Here is a 22,336-nt window from a genome sequence, read left to right on the forward strand (position 1 = left end):
GTTGGCATGTGAAAATTGGAGTAGAATTCAACTACCCATGATAGGTTAATCTGCCGTGGCTGTCTCCGTAGGAATCCCCATTGTCTTCGCTCAATACAGGGCTCAAAAAATTCAATAATATTGGTCGGGAGGATGAGTAGATACTCATTGTTATAGTTTCTCTCAGGCAGGATGGGGAACATCTGCTCACAGTAGCGGTTAGTGAACCGCGCAGTGTCCTTTGCTGGGAAAGCTTTCTCTTTTTCATCGACTTTGATGATCCTCTTGATTCGTTTTGTTGAGGGCTTTACTGCTATTGAAGATGGCTCTGCCACTAGTGCTCTTTTTGTTCCTTTCTTTGCTGGTGGTTTGGGAGTAGCTTTCTCTTTACCCTTCTTGGTGGCCATCCTGAAAAAGGAAAATAGAAAGTAATATGTAAAGCTAAGGGTTTGAGCAAGGGAGAGGATATTATAGGTGATAATCAATGCACGGAAAAGAAGGGTGTCGTTAACACATGGTCATGACTACATGTGAAAAGTTCATCAATGGGAATATAGCAAGTGCATGTGATAACAATTAAATGCAAGATATTTATGGGCATGCCGGCAAAGACATGAGTAGCATAGATCAAGCATTAAATGTCCAATTTGATTATCAAGTTTGTTAAACTAACAACCTGTTTGTATTGACAATTATATTTAATCAATAAAATGTGAAAAGGGGTTTTGTGAAAAACAGGCATTAGAGTAGTAGAATAGTGTAATATAAAAATAATGCACAATGCCATACGGGCTTTTTCACAAACACATAGCATGCATGGTGAATATGTTATTGAAAGTATTAAATTGAACATGAAAGCAACCCTTTTAAGAAGTAATATAAATTGTCAAACAATTCTACAATAACTTACAAGCAAAATGTAAAAGGAAATAATCACCCAATTAAATTTCTAACACCAATTAAAGGAATAAAAAGAAAAGAAAAAGAAAGAAAAAGAAAATATAGATAATAAAAGTGAAAAGAAAAAGAAGAAGAAAACATAAATAAAAATAATAAAGGAAAAGTAAAAAGTAAAGAAAAAAAGAACCTTGATAATGGATGTGAAAAATAAGTGAGGAGAAAGTAAAAAATTAGAAAGAATAAAGAAGGAAGAAGGTAGAAGAAAGAAATAAGAAGGGAAAGAAAAGATTTTGATTTGGGAAAGAAAAGATATGATATCTAGCGCTTATCTGGATAAGTTGTGCGTCGCATGTGACGCGGACGCGTGGGTCACGCGATTGCGTGGTGTGTGATAAGTTCAGGTAACGCGGACGCGTGGGTCACACGATCGCGTGGCCTGATTTGTGCTATTGGCGCGAGTGTAGCCTCGCGTACGCACAACTCTCTATTTTAAATGCGTATTGCCAAAAATCTGGGTGACGCGCACGCGTGAATGGCCATATTTTGAAAAACGACGCGGCCGCGTGGGGCACACGTTCGCGTGGTAGGGCTTGTGCTTTCAGCATCATTCCAGCCCAGCTCCATCATAACTTACTGCCATATACTTCTTTACGTCGATTTTGCAGGGCCACGTGTTTGTGTGGGTGACGCGGACGTGTGGGAGGCTATTTTTCAAAATGACGCGGGCGCGTGATGGACGCGGTCGCGTGGGTATGCTTGTGCCTAAGGCACGCCTCCAGCCACGCTCTCACGTGACTCTCTGCTTCTTTTCTTCTCGTTTCGAAGGCACCTATGACGCGGACGCGTTAGCGACACTTACGCGTCACGTGCCTCTCTTTTTTTTTCTTTTTTTTTATATATGCAGTATGCAAATGCAAATGCAAGCTATATGCAGCTATATGCAGAGATTATGAGAAGAGTTATTAACAAAAATAAAAATAGAATAAAGTAAAATAAAACTAAGACTGAAACTGAACGATCATACCATGATGGGTTGTCTCCCACCTAGCACTTTGCTTTTACGTCCTTAAGTTGGACGTCTTCAGGCTCATTCTGCTTCTGTTGGTGGGTCTTCCAAGAGAAAAACCTCTAGTTCTTTGTGATCCTTCATCTTTTCACCATGATAAAGATTTAGGCGATGTCCATTGACCTTTATGAATTTGGAGCTAGAAGGATGACACAGGTGAAAAACTCCGTATGGCTCTGCCTTTTCTACTCTATAGGGACCTTCCCATCTTGATCTCAATTTACCTGGCATAAGCCTCAGTCTGGAGTTATAAAGAAAAACTAACTCCCCTGGTCAGAACTCTCTCCTTTTTATATGCTTGTCATGGACAGCCTTCATCTTCTCTTTGTATCGCCTGGAATTGTCATATGCTTCTAGGCGAAGATTTCCAATTATGCTAGTTGCAGCTTTCTTTCAGCACCATATTCTTCAAAATTCATATTGCATTCCCTTACAGCCCAGAAAGCCTTGTGTTCCACCTCCACTGGAAGGTGGCAAGCCTTTCCGTATACCAAGCGGAAGGGGCTCATCCCAATAGGTGTCTTGTATGCTGTTCTATATGCCCAGAGTGCATCTTGTAGTCTGGCACTCCAGTCTTTCCTATGAGCTTTTACTATTTTCTCTACAATGCATTTAAATTCTCTGTTAGACACTTCTGCTTGTCTATTGGTCTGGTGATGATAAGTTGTTGCTATTTTGTGAACTATCACATGCTTCTTCAGTAATCATGTTAGTCTCCTGTTACAAAAGTGAGTGCCTTGATCGCTCACGATTGCTCATGGTGATCCAAAGTGACAGATAATATGGTTTCTAACAAAGAAAACAACAGCGTTAGCGTCATCAGTACGGGTAGGAATTGCTTCCACCCATTTAGAAACATAATATACAGCTAACAGTATATAAAGGTAACCATTAGAGTTTGGAAATGGACCCATGAAGTCAATGCCCCAAACATAAAAAATTTCATAGAAAAGCATAATTTGTTGAGGCATCTCATCCCTCTTGGATATATTACGAAATCTTTGGCATGGAGAACAAGATTTACAGAATTCAACAGCATCTTTAAAAAGAGTAGGCCACCAGAATCCACTATCTAAGATTTTTCTAGCTATTCTTTGAGGGCTAAAGTGTCCTCCACTCTCAGAAGAGTGGCAGGCCTCTAAAATGGACTGGAATTCTGATTAGGGCACACACTTTCTAATTACCTGATCAGAACCACACCTCCATAAATATGGGTCATCCCATATATAATATTTAGACTCGCTTTTCAGCTTGTCCCTTTGATGTTTAGTAAAATTGGGAGGGAAAGTATGGCTAACTAGATAATTAGCTACAGGTGCATACCAAGAAACTACTTCAGATACTGCATGCAAGCTATCAAATGGGAAAGCATCATTTATAGGAGTGGAATCATCCTTAATGTGCTCAAGGCGACTCAAGTGGTCTGCCACTAAATTCTGGTTACCACTCCGATCCTTAATTTCTAAATCAAATTCTTGCAGCAGCAGTATCCAACGTATCAACCTTGGTTTGGACTCCTTTTTAGCTAATAAATATTTTAGAGCTGCATGGTCTGAGTACACTACTACCTTAGTACCAAGTAAATAGGCTCAGAATTTATCTAGAGCAAAAATAATAGCAAGAAGCTCTTTCTCAGTAGTAGTGTAATTAGACTGAGCAGCATCTGAGGTTTTAGATGCATAAGCAATTACGAAAGGATTCTCACCTTCGCGCTGAGCCAGCGTCGCTCCTACTGCATGGTTGGAGGCATCACACATAATTTCAAATTTCTGGTTCCAGTCTGGTCCTCTCATAATTGGAGCTTGAGTCAGGGCGATCTTTAGCTTATCAAACGCTTTCATGCAATCTTCACTGAATTTGAACTCAATATCTTTCTGTAGCAGTCTGGATAAGGGTAATGCTACCTTACTGAAGTCCTTAATGAATCTCATGTAAAAACCTGCATGGCCTAGGAACGAACGGACTTCCCTTACGGAGGAGGGGTAAGATAAACTAGAAATGACATCCACCTTTGCTGGATCTACTGAAATACCAGTTTTAGAGACAACATGTCCTAGAACAATTCCTTGTTTTACCATAAAATGACACTTTTCAAAATTCAATACAAGGTTTGAACTAATGCATCTGTCTAATACTCAGCTAAACTATCCAAGCAAAGGTCAAATGAATCACCATATACGCTAAAATCATCCATAAATACTTCCATACAGTTCTCAATAAGATCTGAAAAGATGCTCGTCATGCATCTTTGGAAAGTAGCAGGTGTATTACATAAGCCAAAAGGCATCCTTTTATATGCATACGTTCCAAAGGGACATGTAAAAGTGGTCTTCTCCTGATCCTCAGGAGCTATATGAATTTGAAAGTAGCCTGTATAACCATCTAAAAAGCAATAATGGGATTTACCTGACAGGCGATCAAGCATCTGATCAATAAATGGCAAGGGGTAATGATCTTTGCGAGTAGCTTGGTTGAGATGCCTATAGTCAATGAAAACCCTCCATGAATTTTGTACTCTAGTTGTCAAGAGCTCTCCATGCTCATTCTTTACTGTTGTGACTCCAGACTTCTTGGGCACCACTTGTACTAGACTGACCCATTCACTGTCTGAGATGGGGTAAATGATATCTGCTTCAAGTAGCCTGGTTACTTCTTTCTTGACAACTTCTAAGATGGTGGGATTCAATCTTCTTTGGGGTTGACGGACGGGTTTTGATTCCACTTCTAAATATATCCTGTGCTCACAAATTTGAGGGCTGATGCCTACTATATCTTCCAAGCTCCATCCAATTGCTTTCTTATGTTTTATCAACACACTAAGCAGTTGCTCCTCCTGTTGAGAAGTGAGTTCCCTTGCAATAATGACTGGAAACTTCTAATTATCCTCAAGGTAAGCATACTTGAGGTGTGGAGGAAGGGGCTTCAATTCCAATTTCTGCTCATGGCTAGGTTCTGGATCATCTGGGGATAGTGGTAAGGTTAAGGTGTTTTCATTATGTTCAGAGGGTGTCCCCACACTTGGACCTTACTCCATGTGCTTCTCTTCTAATTCTTCTTGGTGAAGTTCAGCTACAGTTTCATCGATGATGTCACACTGGAAGATAGAATGATCTTTCGGAGGGTGCTTCATAGCTTCATTTAAACTGAAACTTACCGTTCTGCCATCTATCTCAAAGAAGTAAGTTCCTGAGAATGCATCCAGCTTGAACTTTGAAATTTTCAGGAATGGTCTTCCAAGCAGGATTGATGATGGTCTTCCTGAGTCATTAGGGGCCATTTCCAGGATATAGAAGTCAATAGGAAATGTGAGCCCCTTAATGCTCACTAATACATCTTCAGCAATTCTAACTACTGTAATAATACTTTTATCTGCTAACACAAAACGAGCTGCCGTCCTTTTTAAGGGAGGGAGCCTTAGAGTATCATATATAGATAACGGCATTATACTAATACATGCTCCTAAGTCACACATGCAATCAGAAAATACTACACCTCCAATGGTACAGTTAACCATGCATGGACCTGGATCACTACATTTTTCAGGTATACCTCCCATTAAGGCAGATATAGAACTACCTAAAGGGATAGTTTCTAATTCATTAATTTTATCTTTATGTATGCATAAATCTTTCAAAAATTTTGCATATTTAGGTACTTGCTGAATGACATCAAAAAGGGGAACAGTTACCTCAACCTTTTTGAAAATTTCTACCATTTTGGGATCAAGTTCCATCTGCTTTCTGGACTTCCTTGCAAGATGTGGAAATGGGATAGGAATGGCACCACTTGCAGCTTCTGCATCCTTTGGTGATGCATTCCTTTGCTGAGTTACTTCTTCTTCAACCTTGTCTTGTACTTCCTCTTCCTCTTTAGCATCTTCCATTTCAGCATCTTCTACTTCCAATGAGTCTTCAATTGGGGCATGTTCTATTGGGTTTGGCTCCTCTTGGTTTCTCTCTTGCAGTGTGGTTCCAGACCTCAAAGTGATGGCATTGATGCCACCCTTGGGGTTAGGTAAGGGTTGAGAAGGAATTCCACTGGAGTTTAAAGGTTGGTTAGTGGAAGTAGGTAATAAATCTATCCTGGCGGCGAGAGCTTGTAAAGTGGCATTCAGACCATTTAGAGTAGAGTTTAGTGTAGTCTGTATATATTGTTGTCCTTGTGCAAGAGAATGAAGCATCTCATCATTTTATGAGGAAGTGGAATAAGTGATCTGAGGTACTTGTTGTTGGTTGTGCTGGGGTCCTTCTGATTGTCTTAGGTGAGGAGCTCTGTAAGGTTGGTTCTGATTCTGCTGTCTGTTGTTGTTATTCCACCTCTAGTTTCCATTGTTGTCTCTGCCTCCTCTATTATAGTTGTCCCTCCAACCATGGTTGGAATTATCCCTCCAACCTTGATTGGAGTTGTCCTGCCATCCTTGGTTATAGTTTCCACCTTGGTTGTGGTTGCCGCCTTGTTGATTGTATCCTTGATTCGGGCAGTCATAGAAGTTATGAGTTGCTGCCATAGTAGTGTCTTCTTGTTGGAACTACGGGAATTCATCAATATAATGACTATAATCAGCACATATGCCGCATACTCTTTGAGGTACTAACTGTTGGCATTGCTGTGGTGGGGAAGGCTGAACTTGTTGTTGTTGATTCAACTGTAATTGCTTCAGTAGGTTGGTCATTTCACATATACTTTGTGTAAAAGCAGTAGTTTCGGTACTAGAGGAAATTTCTGCAACAGTTTTTGAGTGGCTATTCCTGTGCCTGTGATTTCTGGTGGACTCAGTTAAGTCGCTGATCAGTTGCCATACTTCATCTGCGGTCTTGTACTTCTTCAGAGAACCATTACTAGCACCATCTAGTGTAGTCTTATCCCGAGCCTTCATGCCTTGAGTGAAATAGCTGATTAACACTAGCCTGTCAATCATGTGATGGAGGCATATGTCCAGAATATTTTTAAAACGCTCCCAGTACTCATAGAGAGTTTCTGATTCACCTTGAACAATGCATGTGATCTCTTTCCTTAGTCTGTCTGTAACTTCAGCTGGAAAGTATTTCTCCAAAAATTCTCTCCTGAGCGTATCCCAGTTAGTAACAGTCGTTTCAGGTTGGAAGTAGTACCACTCCCTCGCCTTTCCCTCAAGAGAAAATGGGAAGGCAGTTAACAGAATAGAAGTTTCATTCGTACCCTGATGCCTAACAGTAGAACAGGCTGTCTGAAAATCCCTAAGGTGCTTCATGGGCTCCTGAGCAGGTAAGCCATAAAACTTGGGCATCAAGTTAATTAGTGCAGTCTTCAGTTCAAAATCTGCAGTCAGAGTTGGATGATGCACTTGATACGGCTGCATTGTAAAATCTGGGGCTCCATCTTCCTGGAGAGTAATCCTCCTAGGTGCTGCCATTCTATCTGCACGTGAATTAACTGAATCAGTAGAAAATGAGCTTATTTCGCTCTCGGATGGCGGTTTAGATTCGCCCTCAGATGAGACTGGTGAATCGATAACAATCACTTCACCACCCTCAGAGGCTAACCGATGGCGATGTCGAGCTCGCCTAATATGTGAAATAGTTCTTTCAAAAAAAGCCTTGACTGGGGGAATGATTAATTCGAAGTTCTATCCTTGTTGGGATCTTCTTAAGTGTAGTATTAAAAAGGTTGTTGTTTTTACTTAGTTAATCCTTACTAAATAAAGGAAAGTCAAGTGATTGAGCTAACTCTTATTCGCAAATCCTAGTCCTCTCCCTTGGGAAGGTCTAGCGTTAGTAAATACAGAACTAGCTAACAACTTCCAATTTAAACAGCACTTAAGCCTTCCAACTCAAGTGTCTCCTTTTAATCAACCCCATGTCAAGTATGGAATCTACTCCATTGACATGAATATAACGCTCATAAAAATATAAGAAAACACGATGAATTAAATAAAATAGGGATTCAAAATTAATTAAAAATAAAAGTAATTCTCTGTATTAACAATCCATGAAAATAATCCAATTACTACTCTAAGCAATAATTTAAGAATATGGAATAAATAAAAGAGTAAGTAAGGAAACAAACTAGAATGGTATATTCAACGGAGGTAATGACTCTTCAATATCCAAAAGCATAAAACAATGAATGTAAAGTGAACCTAGAGGGAAAGTAATCCTCTCTAAATTCAGATCTAAAAACCTAAAAACTATCCTAATGTATCTAAAACTGTATGTCTATTGTGTCTAAGATGTGTTAACTGTTGTGTCGAGTCTCTGCATGTTTCCTAGCTTTATTTTGTATTTCTGGGCCGAAAACTGGGTCAAAACGCGGCCCGAAATTGCTACCAGCATTTTTTGTTAATTCTGCAGATCGCGCAGGTCTCGTGTACGCGTTAGTCACGCGTTCGCGTCATTCAGCAATTTTCCTTGTCATGCGTACGCGTCATCCACGCGTTCGCGTCATTCGTGCAGACTCTAATCCACACGTAGGCGTCAGGCATGCGCACGCGTCACTGCAATTTTCTCCATTCTGCGCTCTCGCGTGAGCCATGCGCGCACGTCGGTGTTCGCTGGTCATCTCCTTAGTTTCTTGTGTTCCTTCCATTTTTTCAAGCTTCCTCTCCATTCTCTAAGCCATTCCTGCCCTGTAAGGCCTGAAACACTTAACATATGGATCACGGCATCGAATGGTATAAAGAAGAATATACTAATTAAAGGTCTCTAGGAAGCAAGTTTTCAACCATAAAACAATACTAGGAAGGAAAGTGTAAAATCATGCAATTAGTATGAATAAGTGGGTGAAGACTTGATGAAACCACTCAATTAAACACAAGATAAACCATAAAATAGTGGTTTATCACTCTCTAACTAAACATCATCGACCTTTACTCCAGCTGCACGAGTTCTAATCCTTGGCTTCCTCCACCACCTAATCTATTACCGCCTCCCTCAAAATTCCTAAGTTATCTGCTCCATCCCTTTAGCAGCAGGTCGCACAGTAGCAACCACAAATTCAGCCGTATCACCTTACTTGCATTCACGAGACTACCTTTGGGTCATGTCCATAGCAAACAATTGATATTAAGGTGATCAGTCTTAATATCTCAAGTCTAGTGCTTAGTATTTCCAAAAGTATGATCATGAGCATTTATACTATATATGTCAAACAGACAACCTAGATAGCTTGTACACACACCCAGAGTATGCCTAGAAGCATAGTCAGTCCATCCCCCAGGCTCTACAGGAACGAACTGCTCTGATACCATAATGTAACACCCTACCATACAGAGTCTTATGCATAAGTCATAAGACAGAGGTAGTGAGGTATTACGAAAAGTCAAAACAAAAGTGGTAAAACGAAAAACGCAACACTCATAAAGCGACAACGTAACGAAGTAGGTTAAGAGAGTTTCAAGATACAGATAATAAGGCTCTTGACCCACTTTGCGAAGCTAGAACCAGACAGAGCATATACACATATATACATATATACATGAGAATCCCAAAATGATCCAAAGCAGAATGACGACAACCTCTTTCTCTGAGTCAACCTCTAAGAGGGACAAACATAAAAATACAAGGTGGAGAATCTACATACATATATAAATATAAACAAAATACGTCCCTGAACCCCAAGAGTTCTTCGCTTCATTCGAGTCTCTAGAATACAGAGTGGTGCTTCTCAACCTACATCTGAAAAATAACAATATTGTGTGGGATGAAAACCGGGGGGGTTCTCAGTATGGTTAAGGTGCCACATATATAATAAATAAGGTCTCGCAAAAGCCAGAGGCAATCCTAGAATGTCGATACTCAGATTATAAATCTTAAAGACTTACGACGAAAACCATAAACAGGGATAGTTATCTAAGGTTCTTAAGGTTCTAACTCAATCCGAATTTAATCCCTCAAATTACAATCCACTTGTTGTCTCATAAAACTCTAACTTTACAATTCACCTTTTACCTCCTCCAACCCTCCAAACTCACTTGTGCACAGACAAACAAAGCAAACACAAGTAGAATACAGATACAACAAACAAAACATATAGCAGTTAAGCATGAAATAACAAGTAGACAATCCCAAAAAAGCAAACCAAAGCAAACATACAAATGCATATGATGCATGCCTTTCCTACTGGCTGTGAGCTCACGTGTCGGTTACTCTACCAGAACCCGACATACCCGGTAGCTAACCCGGATATAATCTCTCTGACATGCTTCCACTCATGGGATATAGTGCCCGTCACACTCTTGGGATATAGTGTCCATCGCATTTTCTGGGACAAAGTGCTCCCACACTCTTGGGATATAGTGCTCGACACACTCTTGGGATATAGCGCTCGCCATGCCATGCTCTTGGGATATAGTGCCTGACACACCTTACGACAGAGAGAAACTCATACATTCTTATCATCAACAAATCTCTATCAGGCTTCAATTTCCACATTCATAATCATTTCACAACCATTCATTATAGCTATGGCATCACATATACTTCATGTATTCACATTTTCCAAATATAAACCATCACTTCCAACCTTACTTCACCACCAAGATACCTCCTCTTCCCTAGCTTCATCTCATTACTAGAACTGCTACTAAGATCTAGGGTTAAAAGAGTGAAAATCGAGGTTTAGAGGTTTAAAATTAGGCTTTAAAACAAGAATTTCATATTTGCTGAAATAGGGGTCACGTGTATGCATGGAACACACGTACGCGTGGGCGTGCACTTTAGCCCATTTTGCGTACGCATAGCTCTGTCCGCGTACGCATGTACGCTGGACAGAAACGACCCTTCACAAATGAGGGGTATGCGTACGCATGCAGTGCAGAACAGTCAAAAGTGGTTAAGTGTGCAGAATTTCAGCTTTACACACCAAACTTTTGACGTGCATAAATTTCTCATTTTAAAACATTTTTCATTCATTTTTCGAATGGCGTAAACCTCACAGACTCAATTTTCATATGAAACAAGTTTGAAACAATTTGAGAGTCCGAAAGCTAAGTTATGGCTCACCGAAATTTGGCCAAAAATTAATTTTACACAAAATTCCTCAAACCTTTATTTCACCAAGTTTCTTTCAAAAACTAATAACTCACACTCCAATTTCAGCATTAATTGTGTACAAAACAGTCTCATACCTATTTCACCTCTTCCATTACATGCAAATACCCAATTCTTAACGTTTTCATCATATACAATTTCACAAACCAATGCAACACAATTCACAAGTCATCCTACTATCATTATCATCATTTAGTATCCTCATCAATTATCATAAACAACATATTCTCACAGACAACTCAATATTCAACACCTCATAATCCACTTAACCAACTCCCTAACACCAATTTAACAATTATCCTCAACACATCCCAATCAATAATTTAATTCAACAACTAACAATCAATTCAACTTATCCTATGGGTCAACCAGCCTAAGTTTTCATGGCACATTACATATTATATACGAGAAACCAAAACTAACCTTAGCCGGTTCCTCCCTAAGCTCAAAAACACCAAAATTCAAGCTTCAAGATTCCCAATTAATTGCAATGATTTCAGCCACCAAGGGTTTATTCCAAGAGCTCCAATTCACCAATTCAAACTCCAATTTAATATAATTTCAATCTTATTCATATAATTCACTAAAATAGCACTAGGGTATATAAAATTGGATGAACCACAAGGGTTTAGAGTTTTCTTACCTTATCCATTGATGATTGGAGTATAATCCAACAATTATCAAATATTAGATTGCACCTAAATCTCCAAAATCATCAAAATCACTCAAAACTCAAACCAATTTTGTGGAGAAAGGGGGCACAGAGAACTGGGCGTAAATTATAGAGATACTTACCACTTTATTTGGATAGAATTGAAGAGGACTCCAAGACGAACGCATGGCCGTAAATGGGCTCGTCAATCGGAGCTCCAGATTGAAAGTTACAAGAATTTGAATGGAGGTTAGGGTTTGTTTCTATTTCTCTCCCCTTCCTTGAATGTATTCAGCATTCTTCAAATGAAGAAAGAAGAAGATGAGTTGAAGCTCATTTATATTAAGGGTTTAGGTTGGGCCTTGGGCCCAATACGGGCCTAGTTCGCCCGGTTCGACCCGTTCGGCCTAATCTTGGGCCAAATTATTTAAAATTGGTGTCAAAATTCATATTTTAAATAGCTCTATGTCATTAAACTATAAAATTTTATTTTCTAATTTTTTGGATTAATAACTAATTTATTCGCTAATTATTTACTATTCTCTCGGGTTTTACACTGTACGTGCTGCAGCTCCTTACTGAGCTCCTGCTACAAGGACTCTGACTCTGCATCTCGAGCATCCTTCACCACCATACGTGTAAGGAGTTCTTCATACCTCTACTCAGCCAAGTGGTGCTACTGATCTTGATATTGTATGCTTTAGGTCTAGCCCTGTGGATACGTAAGGCTGGTGGCCGAGGCAGAGGAAGCCCTGAAGGAGGACATGCATAGGTTACTGGCGAAGAACAACCCGACTTTGAAGATGTAGTTCTTCTGCGGCTCGGATGTGGTATGGTGCCACACGGCATCAAGATCCACCACGAATGCACTCAAGGGTTTGTCGTCGTCTGCTGCTTGCTGAGATTACTGTGTCACAACCTCCATGTTATGGGTGTATAAATCCTATCACATTCAATGTGAATGTCAATATAAGACGTGATATGATAATGTCTTATTAAATTCTATTAGAAGTTGTAAACTTACAAAGACCATTACAAGAAAAATAATGAATACCATATTTACCGTCAAATTTAGCGTTGAATGTTAATGACACGTTTAGTGGCGGCTTTACCGGCAGATTTTGCAATGAATTTGCCCGGCAAAAGATTTACCGTCGGATTCTGGTTTCCAACAGTAATAATTGGAGGGAAAAGAGTAATAGTTGGCACCATGATTACCATCATATTTACAGGCGAATAAATCTGACAGTAATCTTGATTAGTGAAATGTTGCGTTTTGGCCAAACGCAAAGCTTTATCGGTGGATTTATCCGACGGTATTTTTGCCCTAAATTCGAACCGCGAACCCTCTTCCCCCTGATTTCGATTTGCTCTCTCTCACTCTCTAATCCACTCGCCTCCCACTCTCTCTCTAACCCTCTCCCCTTTCCGTCAACATTCCCTCTGGCAGCCTCCTTTAACGGTCCCCTCTCATCGTCTAAACTGAACCGCCACTGCTGGTGCTGCTTCTGCCACTGCTGTTGCTGCCGCCTCTGCCACTGTTGCTCACTGCTTCTTTCGCTGCTGTTATTGCTGCCTCTGCCGTCGCTACTCCCTCCAGCTAGCACCCCTTCTCCGACTTCTTAAATTTGTGTTGTTTGTTGTAATGTTCTAAATTTTAATTCATTAGGTTCTAAACTAAATTTTAATTAATTAGGTACTCAATTAATTTGTGTTATTTGTTGTGTTGTTGTTTGTTTGTTGTTTGTTATATTGTTGCATGATGATATGCATATTTTAGTAGTGTTGAAGTTTGAGGATAGATTCTCTAATAGATTAGTTAGGTTTAGATTCAAGGGTTCTAACTTTGTAAAGTTTGAATATGTTTTTATTATTTTGCGGTTTATTACCTTGAAGATTAACACCTTTCGAGGGGAGGTTATGTCAAAATTTTTTCCAAATAATATAATTGTGGGAGGATTTATATTAATTGGTATACTTTTTGTAGACATGACGATAGGTAAAAGTGTCACGGATCGGCCTTGTGGTCGTGGTCGTGGTAGAGGGACAGTTTCTACTGGTATCCCTGGGACTTCTCAATCGTCCCCCTCTACTCCTGACTACCACGATGACGTCACAAGCAATGCATGCACTGAACCAGCCGTTCATCATGGTCCCTAACCCCAACTATAGGGCTCCTTCTACCTCGATGCGGCCGCCTCCATCTGCTCATCAGCCCACTATCTCAACGACAACACCTCCAGCGACAGACACCGTGATGCCAGAATCCTCTCTTGGATCCTAGCTAGATTGTAACGATCCAACTTCTGGTACAAGAACTATAGAAGCACAAGCAAAATGATTAATGATGAGCAGAGGAGCAGTGGCGAGTGGAGACGAGCAGTAGTGAGTGACGAGAGGCGAACAGTGAGAGGCAGATGACGAGCACGATGAACGACAAATAGCAATGGACTGAAAAAGTGAGAAGCAAAATGATGATGTAGTGCTAGCATAGAGGAGGAGCGAGATTAGGGCAGTGAGCCTCTGACCATTAACGTGGTGGTGCAAATTGCCGTGAGGACATGAAAGTCAAGAGTGAGTGAATGAAGAGAGTGGCGGCTATACAACAAAGGGGAGCAACAATGGGATTAGGGTTTTTATTGCTCGTACTTGGCCTACGGAATAAAAGCACAACACACATTCATTCTATCAGATACTCGGCCCAGTAGCACACAATCCAATTCATTTGGACTTATCTGAACGGGTTGGACCAACTTAGATACGGGTCTCTGAAACTCGTATCTGACCTGACTTAAGGAGCAAACTAAATGCTCCCCGCACTACTTCAATTATCACCCTCCAAGTGATAACCACCCTGAACATGGGGGATAACTTTTCATTTTGTGAGGGAGTAACCCCCATGATCTTCAAAAGTTATCTCCAAGAAATGACTAAATCTTACATTGTTACTCTATAAATACGCCAACACAAAGGTGTTTTCATCAATCCAATCTCACTTAAAACTTGCTTAAACTTTTGTTGACTTAGGTATCAAAGTCCTTTGTAGATACTCCCACCACCGTCCAAGTAAGGATGTCGGATAAGCCACTGTCCTGGTAAACAAGCAGAACCTTCACTCAATTTTCAGATTGGATGCGGATATTATCTTATCTATGTTCACCTCTATTATTGTATTAAACATCTTGACTAAAATGAAAATTAATAAATAATAAGAACTTGTTATAAATGTATTTGTTATGGATGCCCTAAATTGTAATGGTATTTTAAGATTCAAATACATCGAGTCAGTTATAAATGTAACCTAGATGAATGAGCTAAGAGTTGAGCTCTTGACTATAAAAGTATAAATAGCTTCCTTTTGATGCTCTTTAGATATCACAATAATTAATAAAGTCATCTATTATTCTTTCTTCTCTTCCTTCTTTTCTCTTCTTTCAAACATTAATCCTTATTTCTCCAATAAAACTTAATTATATAAAAATAAAATTTTCATTCATATATGTTATTAATATTATTGAATGAATAATGTACAAAAGAGATGTTTAATCTCATAAATTTTTTTAAACTGAATTGATTTTTTATTTAGGGTTTGTTTGGGCACCATTTTTAAAAAAGATATCTTTTTAAATGATATTTTTTTAAAAGATCTTTTTATCTATTAATTATGTTTGGATAAAATAAGATAAAACTACTTTTTTGTTCATGTATTATGTGAAAAATATTTTTTTAAGGAAAAAAGATCTTTTAAAAAAAGATGTAAATTGTAACTTCTCAAAAAAGATGTTTTTTTAGTGCTTTTACTTTTACTATTAGAAATTTTCCAAACGCACTAAAAAAAAGATCTTCTTTCATTGAAAAAAGATCTTTTCTCATCAACTTAATAGTGTCCAAACAAACATTTAGTTTATTGATATATTTAAGAACAATAACTAAAAATCTTAAACTAAAGTATCCTCCTTATTTTTAATTAAAAGAATTTTAAACGCTATATTTAGAGAATGAATTAATAATATTTTTAATTAGTACTATATATTCACATTAATATACAATAATTATAAAACTTATTGTTAAAAAAAGACATTATTTTAGATTGTACTTTTTATAATCACAAAGAACAAATAATTAGAACTTTCTTTAATTAAATGAAAATTTGGTATATGACAATATATCCTATTTTGCAATCTTATTATTTATTTTTGTTCTAGCCCAGCCTAGCTAGGCAGGAGTCTGGGTCAGGACAAACCGCCGACCCGACAACACGCCATGCCCAAACCAAGGGATAACCCGTGCACCACCTCCCCATCTGCGTGAAACCATTCAGTTGGAGGAGGGAAATTTTCTGGAAGGTGGGTCTGCTCCTGTGGCACCCACCCTAATGCAAGGTATATATGGGGAAGGCCCTACCCCTCCCCAGAGGTACGTCACCTACCCCTCACATTATCTGCCGCCTTCGTACGGACACTGACTTGAGCGTTGGAGTCCTTTTTTGCAGGTGGCCCCTCCTCTCCAAGCCGTCAACTCCAAACCGTCAGCTCGGTAGAACCACACTCCCTAAAGGTCATCCTCTCCCCGTTGGCTAAGGAGATCCAGACGCGCAGAGGTGACCCGTATCTCACATTTCCAGGCAACTAAGGAACCCGACCCGTTCAGGAAGTAAGCAACCGAATATTGGCGCCGTTTGTAGGGAACCTGGCATGAATGGATTTTATGTTGGGTCCAGTGGAAGAGTGAGAAGAAAGTGAGCCGCGCGAAGAAGAGGGCACTCACCGAATCAGTAATGTGGCCTCCTTGGCTTCCTCCCGTGAACGTATGAGATCCCTCTCCCGCGGGGATGAGCTCCCCTCCCGTTCCCGGAAAAGGCGTCCTTTCGGAGGGATGGGGAGCGGCAACGCGAGAATCATGCAGGAGTTGCGCCACAGGGTGCAAAACCTTGAGAGGGAGCTAGCGACCAGGGAGCGCTACCAACTCGAGCTGAGTCAACCTCGCTCCCGGACTCCTCAAAGGAGAGGGTAAACCAGGGAAGAATTCCCCGGAGGAACCACGTCAGGCGTACAATGGGCTCCTGATCCCCCCGACCCGCGAGGAGTCAGGAGGTCAAGGGAAAAGCAGGGAAATACCGAGGAGACGACAAGACCCCATAATCTACACTCGGCCCTTAGCAACTTCTGCTGAGGTAGGAGATCGAGAAGAGAGCAGGGAGAGACCGAGAAGGCGGCGAAACCACATAATCATTGGGAGCAACCCCTTTTCACCACTCCATTCTCGAGGTCCGGCTGCCAAAGCATTTCGACAAGCCAACGGACATGAGATATGACGGAACCCAGGACCCCTAGGAACACCAAACGGCCTTTGAGGCCAGGATGAACCTAGAGGGTGTGGGTGACGAGGTGAGGTGTCGCGCCTTTCCGGTAACCCTGGCAGGACTGGAAATCCGGTAGTTCAACACGCTCCCCCAAGGGTCCGTGACGACTTTTGCGGATATAACTCGCAGCTTCCTAGCCCAATTTACCACACACATTACCAAAGCCAAGCACCCAATTAACCTCCTAGGTGTAACCCAAAGAAATAGGGAATCGACCAGGAAGTATCTTGACAGGTTCAACGATGAATGCCAGGAGATCAATGGCCTGACCGACTCGATGGCCAGCCTGTGCCTGACGAACGGGCTATCGAACGAAGACTTTAGAAAACACCTCACCACCAAACCCATATGGACCATGCAAGAAATTCAGAACCTGGCGAGAGAATACATCAACGATGAGGAGGTCAGCCAGGTGGTGGCGGCCTTTTAAGCCTTTCCCCCGAGTAGGAAAGTTTATGAACTACACCCCTCTCACGGCCCCAATCGTTGAGGTATACCAACAAATAGCTGACAAAGGCATCTTGTCGAAACCTCGCCAACTCAAGGACAGAACTTGCGGGAACAAGATCCTCTACTGCGACTACCACAAAGGTTTTGGCCACAAGACCTAGGACTGCTTCGATCTAAAGGACGCTTTGGAACAGCAATCCGAGAAAGCATGCTAACGGAGTTCTCACAGTTTATAAGGGAACCCAGGAGGTGAGAGCATGACCGATCTGACGATGACAGAAACCGAGCTATAAAGCCGAGACAAGAGCCCGAAGAAGACAATGACTGCGGCCTCACTGTCGTGAATGTCATGGTCGAAAAAGACATGGCACCAAGATCGAAGTCGGCAGCAAAGAAAGATGCCAAGATCCTGGCCGTATCATCAACTAACCATGGACACGCCCCTAGAAGAACCCCAAGGATATCATTTGGACCAGAGGACTAATGATTCCATGACATCCTGGAGAACTCCCCCTCCCATGGTAATCACGGCAAGAGTGGGAACAGGTTTGGTCAAGCGAATTCTCATTGACACTGGCGCCAATTCTAACATCATGTTTTGAAATGTGTTTGACGCCCTGAGCCTACGAGAAACCGACTTAAAAACTCATCAGCACGGGGTGGTCAGCCTAGAAGATAATTTTATAAAACCCGATGGGATAGTCTCCCTCCCGGTTTCCATAGGAGGAGGTCAAGGAAAGAGGTCGCTAATGGCGGAGTTTGTCGTCCTAAGGGACTCCACGGCTTACAACCTTATCCTGGGGAGGAAAACAATCAACGAATTCTCCGCGGTAATATGCACTAAGCTCTTGGTCATGAAGTTTGTCGCTGATGATAGGTCAGTAGGATCCCTTAGGGGAGACTTAGAAACGGCGGTTGCATGTGACAACGCCAGCCTCTCCTTGAGGAAAAAATCGAAAGAAGCATCTGGGGTTTTCTTAGCCGACTTGGATGCTAGGGTTGGCAAGAAATCGAGACCAGAGCCTAAAAGAGATCTAGAAAAGTTCAGGGTCGGGGACTTGGAGGACAAGTTCACTTTCATGAAAAGGAACCTCCCCCACAACATGAAAAATCTCTTCATAGAGATGATCCGAGCAAATGGCGACTTGTTTGCCTGGACCCCAGCCGACATGCTGGGATCGACCCTCAGTTCATGTCACATCACCTAGCCGTGAAGGTAGATGCCAAGCCCATAGCCCAAAGATGAAGGAAGATGTCCCAGGAGAAAGCCAACGAGGTGGCCAAGCAGACGGCCAGCTTGCTGGAAGCAGGGTTCATCAGGGAACTAGATTACTTGATCTGGTTGTCGAACGTAGTCCTCGTTAAAAAGGCCAACGCGAAGTGTAGAATGTGTGTGGACTACTCAGACCTCAACAAGGCATGTCCTAAGGACTCTTTTCCCCAACCCAATATTGATGCCTTGGTAGACGCGATGGCAGGCTATCGTTTTCTAAGCTTCATGGGCGCGTACTTTGGGTACAATCAGATACTGATGCACCGGCCCAACGAGGAAAAGACGACGTTCATAATGTCGGGCGGTACTTACTGCTACAAGGTAATGCCGTTCGGGTTGAAGAACACGTGGGCGACTTATCAAAGGCTGATGAGCAAGGTCTTTAGCGACCTAATTGGGAAATCGGTAAAGGTGTACGTCGATGATATCCTGGTAAAGACCGGCCAATCGGAAGACCTAGTCGACGGCCTGAAGATTGTTTTCACATAGTCGATGGCACAATATGAGGCTTAACCCCCTCAAGTGCGCTTTTGCCTTAGAGGTCAGGAAGTTCCTAGGTTTCATGATAATGCAGAGGGGAATGGAAGCTAACCCTGATAAATGCAAAGCTATTTTGTGAATGACGAGCCCAAGATGTATAAAGGACGTGCAGAGATTGGCCAGAAGACTTACGGTCCTATCCCATTTCCTTGGCGCGTCGTCGGCCAAAGCCTTCCCATTCTTCAACCTCATGAAGAAAGGGATAGCCTTCGAATGGACCCCAGCTTGCGAAGAGGCTTTCAACCACTTCAAAAGCATACTCTCAAAGCCACCAGTCGTTGGCAAGCCCAAGACCGGCGAGACACTATTTCTGTATCTAGCAGTAATGGACGTAGCCTTGGCAGCCGTCCTTGTCCGAGAAGAAGGAAAGGTCCAACAGCCGGTCTACTTTATAAGCAAAGTGCTGCAAGGTGCGGAGTTAAGGTACAGCAAATTGGCCTATGCGCTCCTAATCTCTTCTCGAAGATTGAGGCAATACTTCCAGGGACATCGAGTGACCGTCAGGACGGATCAAGCGATCCACCAAGTCTTACAGAGACCGACCTGGCGGGACGGATGATGAGTTGGGCGGTTGAGTTGTCTCAGTATGATCTACAATACGAGCCCAGACATGCAATTAAAGCCCAGGCAATGACCGATTTCCTAGTGGAAGTAACCGGAGATCCCCACGAGACCTCGAACACGCGGTGGAAACTCCATTTGGACGGAGCTTCCAACCAAACGTTTTGGGGGGGGGGCAGCGATAATCCTGGAAAGCCCGACCGGAATGGTATACGAGCAGTCTATCAAGTTTGATTTCCCGATCTCTAACAACTAGGCAGAATACGAGGCCCTCATTGGTGGCCTGCTCTTATTGAAAGAGGTCGGGGCGACCAAAGTGGAGGTGAATAGCGACTCTCAAGTCGTCACCTCCCAAATCAATGGAACCTATCAAGCCAGGGACCCCCTATTACAAAAATACTTGGAAAGGGTTAGAAGTTTAAGCAAAGAGTTCGATGAGGTCGTGGTGCAGCATGTCCCAAGAGAAAGGAACACACAAGCCGACCTCCTATCAAAGCTGGCTAGCACAAAGCCGGGAACGAGAAATCGGTCCCTGATTCAAGGACTAGTGAAAGAACCAACAATTGCCTTGTGCATGACCCAAACGGACGTCGTTCCCTCGTGGATCGATCCGATTACCGATTTCCTGGAAAGCGGCAAGCTCCCTGACGGAGACAAGGCCGCAAAGGTGATAAGGAGGGAGGTAGCCATGTACGTAATAATACATGGCCAACTATTCAAGAGAGGACTGAACCAACCCTTGCTGAAGTGTCTACGCCCCGACCAGACGAACTATGTCTTGAGGTAAGTCCATGAGGGGTGTTGCAGCCACCATATCGGTGGAAAGGCTTTGGCTCAGAAGCTCGTTAGGGCCGGTTACTTTTAGCCCTCGATGATGTCGGAATCCCAGGAGTTCGTCAAGAAGTGCAAGAAGTGTCAAGAAAATGCCAACTTCTATAGGATCCCGGGAGCCGAGCTAAGTTTACTAATGGCCTCCCGACCTTTCAGTCAATGGGATGTTGACCTTTTGGGACCTTTCCCGGTGGGGCTTGGGCAGGTTAAATACCTGATCGTGGCCATTGACTACTACACAAAGTGGGTTGAGGCAGAGCCGCTGGCCAGCATATCGTTAGCGAATTGCTGCAAGTTCATGTGGAGCCAAGTAATCTCCAGATTCGGAATCCCAGAGGTCATGATATCAGAAAATGGGATGCAGTTTGCAGATAAAAAGTTTGGTGAGTTCTTTACGGGCCTAGGGATAAAACAGAGGTTCTCGTCAGTGGAGCACCCACAGACCAATGGCCAAGTTGAAGCCGCGAACAAAGTTATCCTCTAAGGCCTCAAAAAACGGCTTGACTAGAGGAAGGGAGCGTGGGTAGACGAACTCGCATCAGTCTTATGTTCCTATAGAACAACACCACAATCCCACTGGGAAAACCCCTTTCCGACTTACCTACGGGGTCGATGCATTGATTCCCGTGGAGGTGGGAGAGCCGAGCCCACGGCTACTCCTTGGTGGAGTCGAGGAAGTTGTGGAAAAGAATCTGGTCGACGAGACTAGGGAGATGGCCCACTTGTCGGAGACGACGTTGAAGCAGAGAATAGCCCTACGGTACAACGCCAAAGTGCTAAAAAGGAGTTTTGAACTAAACGATCTGGTCCTACGACGCAATGACGTAGGCCTACCGACCCCCGGAGAAGGGAAACTGGCGGCTAACTGGGAAGGCCCGTACAGGATAAAGGAAGTAGTCGGCAACGGAGCTTATAAGCTGGAATGACTGGACGGAAAAGAAGTACCCAGAACGTGGAACGTGGGGAACTTAAAGAGATTCTACTCTTAGAAGCCTAAGTGGACCCGGCAGCCAGCCGGTACCCTGATTTAGTAACACCCGTCTTGTTTCGTGTTCACTTGTTACTGTTTACTTACCTCGTTTGTTTAATTCGTGACTTAGCATGCTCTAATTACGCTTTGTTTAAATTTTAATCATTTCTTTCTGAATTCCGACTTACTGTCTTTAATGCACCGTTCGGTTATTTTACCTTGTTAACTGGCCAGTTTGATAAGATTACGGCATCTCGGGACTGATCACCCCGGGAACCATCAAAATTGTAAACACTACACTAAGCGGCTACGAAAATAAAGGCCACAATCCAAGTGCTTAAACATAAAAGCCATAAGTCGGCTTCGTTTGTTGTCGTTATCCGACAAAATGGTAAATTGTTTTACAATAAATTACAAGTGTTCAAAGTACATAAAACAAAGCCACAGCGGCGAAAGAAATAATACAAAATCCACTAGCCATTGCAACTCACTTCCTGGAGAGGTCTACAATCTTGCCATCCTTAATGGTTTTGAAATCACCAAAAGCAGATACATCGAACTCGAGAGCCAAGAGCTTCACCTGGGCCTTGATCGCTTTGTCAGTAGCTATAATGGCATCCCTAGCTTCCTTTACCGTCTCCTAATTCTTCTTCTTCAACGAGGCAACTTCGGCCTTGGCAGCATCCGCTGATGCAACAGAACTAGCAAGCTCCTTCTCTAGCTCCG

The 22,336-nt window shown here is 42.2% G+C and overlaps 1 protein-coding gene and 1 non-coding gene across 2 annotated transcripts; both read left to right on the forward strand.

Annotated features, from left to right (window-relative positions):
* The first annotated feature begins 6,857 nt into the window (after positions 1 to 6,857).
* On the forward strand, positions 6,858 to 6,965 carry LOC148554995 (small nucleolar RNA R71). Its single transcript, XR_015887881.1, has one exon. It is a non-coding gene; the product is annotated as a small nucleolar RNA R71 (small nucleolar RNA).
* Positions 6,966 to 20,683: 13,718 nt separating this feature from the next.
* LOC148554996 (uncharacterized) lies at positions 20,684 to 21,566 on the forward strand. The gene is made up of 2 exons (XM_088490571.1): positions 20,684 to 21,023; positions 21,199 to 21,566. The coding sequence occupies exons 1-2, from the start codon at positions 20,684 to 20,686 to the stop codon at positions 21,564 to 21,566; spliced, it is 708 nt and encodes a 235-aa protein (XP_088346697.1).
* Positions 21,567 to 22,336: the final 770 nt, after the last annotated feature.

This window comes from Arachis ipaensis, chromosome B6, assembly GCF_059453495.1.
Source record: "Arachis ipaensis isolate K30076 ecotype BB chromosome B6, ASM5945349v1, whole genome shotgun sequence".
NCBI classification, from domain to species: domain Eukaryota; kingdom Viridiplantae; phylum Streptophyta; class Magnoliopsida; order Fabales; family Fabaceae; genus Arachis; species Arachis ipaensis.

Excerpts from the sequence above, each read along its gene's own strand:
- LOC148554996 (XM_088490571.1), top strand. The coding sequence starts at position 20,684 with ATGTCGGAATCCCAGGAGTTCGTCAAGAAGTGCAAGAAGTGTCAAGAA. Across the intron at positions 21,024-21,198 it reads GTTTGCAGATAAAAAGTTTG|AACAACACCACAATCCCACT; the intron begins GTGAGTTCTTTA and ends ATGTTCCTATAG.